The sequence below is a fragment of the Varroa destructor genome, unplaced genomic scaffold, assembly GCF_002443255.2.
Source record: "Varroa destructor unplaced genomic scaffold, Vdes_3.0 BEIS01000001.1, whole genome shotgun sequence".
NCBI classification, from domain to species: Eukaryota; Metazoa; Arthropoda; class Arachnida; order Mesostigmata; family Varroidae; genus Varroa; species Varroa destructor.
The window spans coordinates 28128523-28131251 of NW_019211454.1; the positions used below are offsets into that span (position 1 = coordinate 28128523).

The 2729-nt window shown below is 45.5% G+C and overlaps 1 protein-coding gene across 1 annotated transcript; it reads left to right on the plus strand.

Annotated features, from left to right (window-relative positions):
- The first annotated feature begins 242 nt into the window (after window positions 1-242).
- LOC111243006 (uncharacterized) lies at window positions 243-1574 on the plus strand. The gene has a single exon (XM_022788000.2). It carries the CDS (start codon window positions 449-451, stop codon window positions 1361-1363), a length of 915 nt encoding a protein of 304 aa, XP_022643735.1. The 5' UTR covers window positions 243-448; the 3' UTR covers window positions 1364-1574.
- Window positions 1575-2729: the final 1155 nt, after the last annotated feature.

A 2729-nucleotide genomic window follows, 5' to 3' on the forward strand; every position in this document is an offset into this window, starting at 1 on the left:
AAAATGCAACACCATCCAGAGTACACATGTTCTCGAAATAATAATAATATTTGTCTTTCCTGATTGAGACGATGCTAGACGGGCCTATCACCTGTCCTTGTTAGCAACTGAAATACAAACACGAATAGACAATCAAGCGCCCATTACGGATTCTGTTTGGTTCAAGAGGGCCATGCAAATTCAACGAAAAAACGTTCGTATTTGACGAAATAACTGATCAAGAAGTTGCTTCGAGACCAATTGTATATTAACATTTAGTGAAGTTGGCTGCGCCGTTTCGTATAGACGACGAAACGACCTTGGTCTCATACCATACCAGTCGGCCGTCAGACTTCGCTTGGAATTGCACAAGTGTTATAACTTCATCAAGTAGTGGCTAATTTGTTTCTGGACTTGGATCGATAATCATATTGAGAGAAAGAATTAAAACCAGAGAGACGAGCACGAAATGAGGCAGACTCCTGATCCGTGGGATGGCGCAGCTTCCGCGTTATTAAATCTTCTAGGTGGCGGGCTTGGTCTAAATGCCCAATGTGCACCACGAAATGCGCCAATACAGCCATCAGAGGGGCATCAACAGCTCATGAATGTCGCAGCAATGCCATTTGGCGGATACGGAGGAGGTCCATCGATGCCTTACGGGCCTACACCGCCGCAGCAATTCAATCCTGCACAACCACAGCAGTTCGCCCCGCCAATGCCGTACGGTTCTCTGCCACCATACGGCCCACAGATGTCCTTTCCCCAACCACAGTTTCCGTACGGACCCCCAACACAGCCTTTTGCTCCCCCGGCATCGATGCCTTTTGGTCCATGTGGCCCACCAGGGCAGCCGTTTTGCCCATCATCGCCGTTTGGCTCATTGCCGCCGCAATTTTGTCCGCCAGGCTCACCGTTTGGTTCGGCGTCTCCTCTTCCGTTTGGTGTAGCAGCACCACCGCCACCCCCGCCATTTTGTGGGTCGACAGGTCCGCCGTACCCCTCGCAGCTAGCGTTGCCATATAACCCGAGCCCACAACTGCCCTATGGCCAGCCAGCGCCATATGGGATGCCGACTGGATCATATGGACAACCGTTAATTTGTAGCCAACAAATGCTATGCGGTCTACCACAACCGTGCAATCCTCAACAGGATCCGTCGCAAATGCAGCTCGGCCAGCAGCCACAGGTACCCCCGGGTCAGGTGCCGGTGCCACCGGGAACACCTCTGCACCCCTCATGTGGTCAGTTACCCAGTGGCCAACAACCCGCGCCATTACAGCCGAGCCAGTCTGGCCAACAGGCTCAGCCTGGTCAACAGCAGACGGCGCCACCACCTGTTCAACAGGCAAATGGCCAACCGCATTGTCACATGCTTTATTAGGGCGTGAGATAATGCGTCCTGTACGTGCAGTCTCCTGGTTTTGTCCAACATCACTCAAATGCCCGGCTTAGCGTGATGCTGTGTTGCACTTTCAAGAGAATCTAGAGGATTTATAATCGGCTATTTCGTTTCGACGAAGTAGTTTGTTATTAGATCTCTGCTATACTCTGCGTGATAATATTAAAATTGATTCTACGTTCTACCCAACTAGTTCAAAGTTCTTGTTTGTGTGTGGCTGTCGCTTTAGATTTTAAGTACGTGTGAAAATGTGCAATCCACCCACAACTTCTAGTAGAGCTATCTATATAAAGTATATTACTTATCGATATGTAAAATGGTAAATTGAACGAATTGTCATTACTTAGTACCAAGTTTATTTAGTACCAAGTTTATTATGCTGTAGCTCATTCTGGAAGAGAATTGTGCGACCTAGTTGTGCGTAGGTGCTACATGTCTCACTGAATTTAGTTCAGCTCACCAGTCTCCGCAGCGCCACTAATGCAGCACTAACAAATGTGAATGCTGCGAAACACTATATGAAACGATGCGCAATAGACTTTAACAGCGAGGCTGCGGTTCATTTCTGTTCTGTATTATCATATCGCGCATAGACCCTGTGTAATTGTTGTAGATTTGCTAGAAATGCTAAATAACTAAATACGGAAGTTAATCCATATTACGCCTAGTTCCAGTTAACTGATGGAAGGCAGCTTCGAGCGTGGCGTTGCACTCACCTCCTTCAATGAAGCTAAGCCTTACAGAATTTGTAGAGCGACCACGAGTTTAATAATGATATTAACACAAACGGTTCGTTTTAGTTCCGAACTGCCGTAAAATTTTTACCGTTAATTCTACGATGGATCCCTTGATAGTTGGACGTGGACGTCCAACGCATATTTGATTATATCACAACGAAGCCTTAAAGAGATACAAAACACCACGGTGCCAAATATACGCCTTGTTAGGATCTGCATAAATTACCATAACCGTGAATACTCATGTTACTACAAACATTCTCCGTAATCGGGTTTTTGTTACTAACAAACCTATACAATTTCCGCTTTCAAGGAAAAATCCCATATGGATAGAATTATCGAAGAGAGGATATCTTATCTGTACCTAGCGGTGACAATACCGTAAACGAAGATTCATAAACTTGATGCTGTTTTATACAAGAGTCAATTTCTTCTACTAATGTTGGATGTTGGCCTGCAACGATTAGTATGTGTTTTACGATACATATGAGCGAAGGACGATATGCTGTTCCATTGTGTTCGTACCACAAACGTTCTCTCCTTAGCGCATGCAATGTACAGATTTTGTTAGCACTAATAATTTTGAATCCAACAATTTAAGACTGTAATAT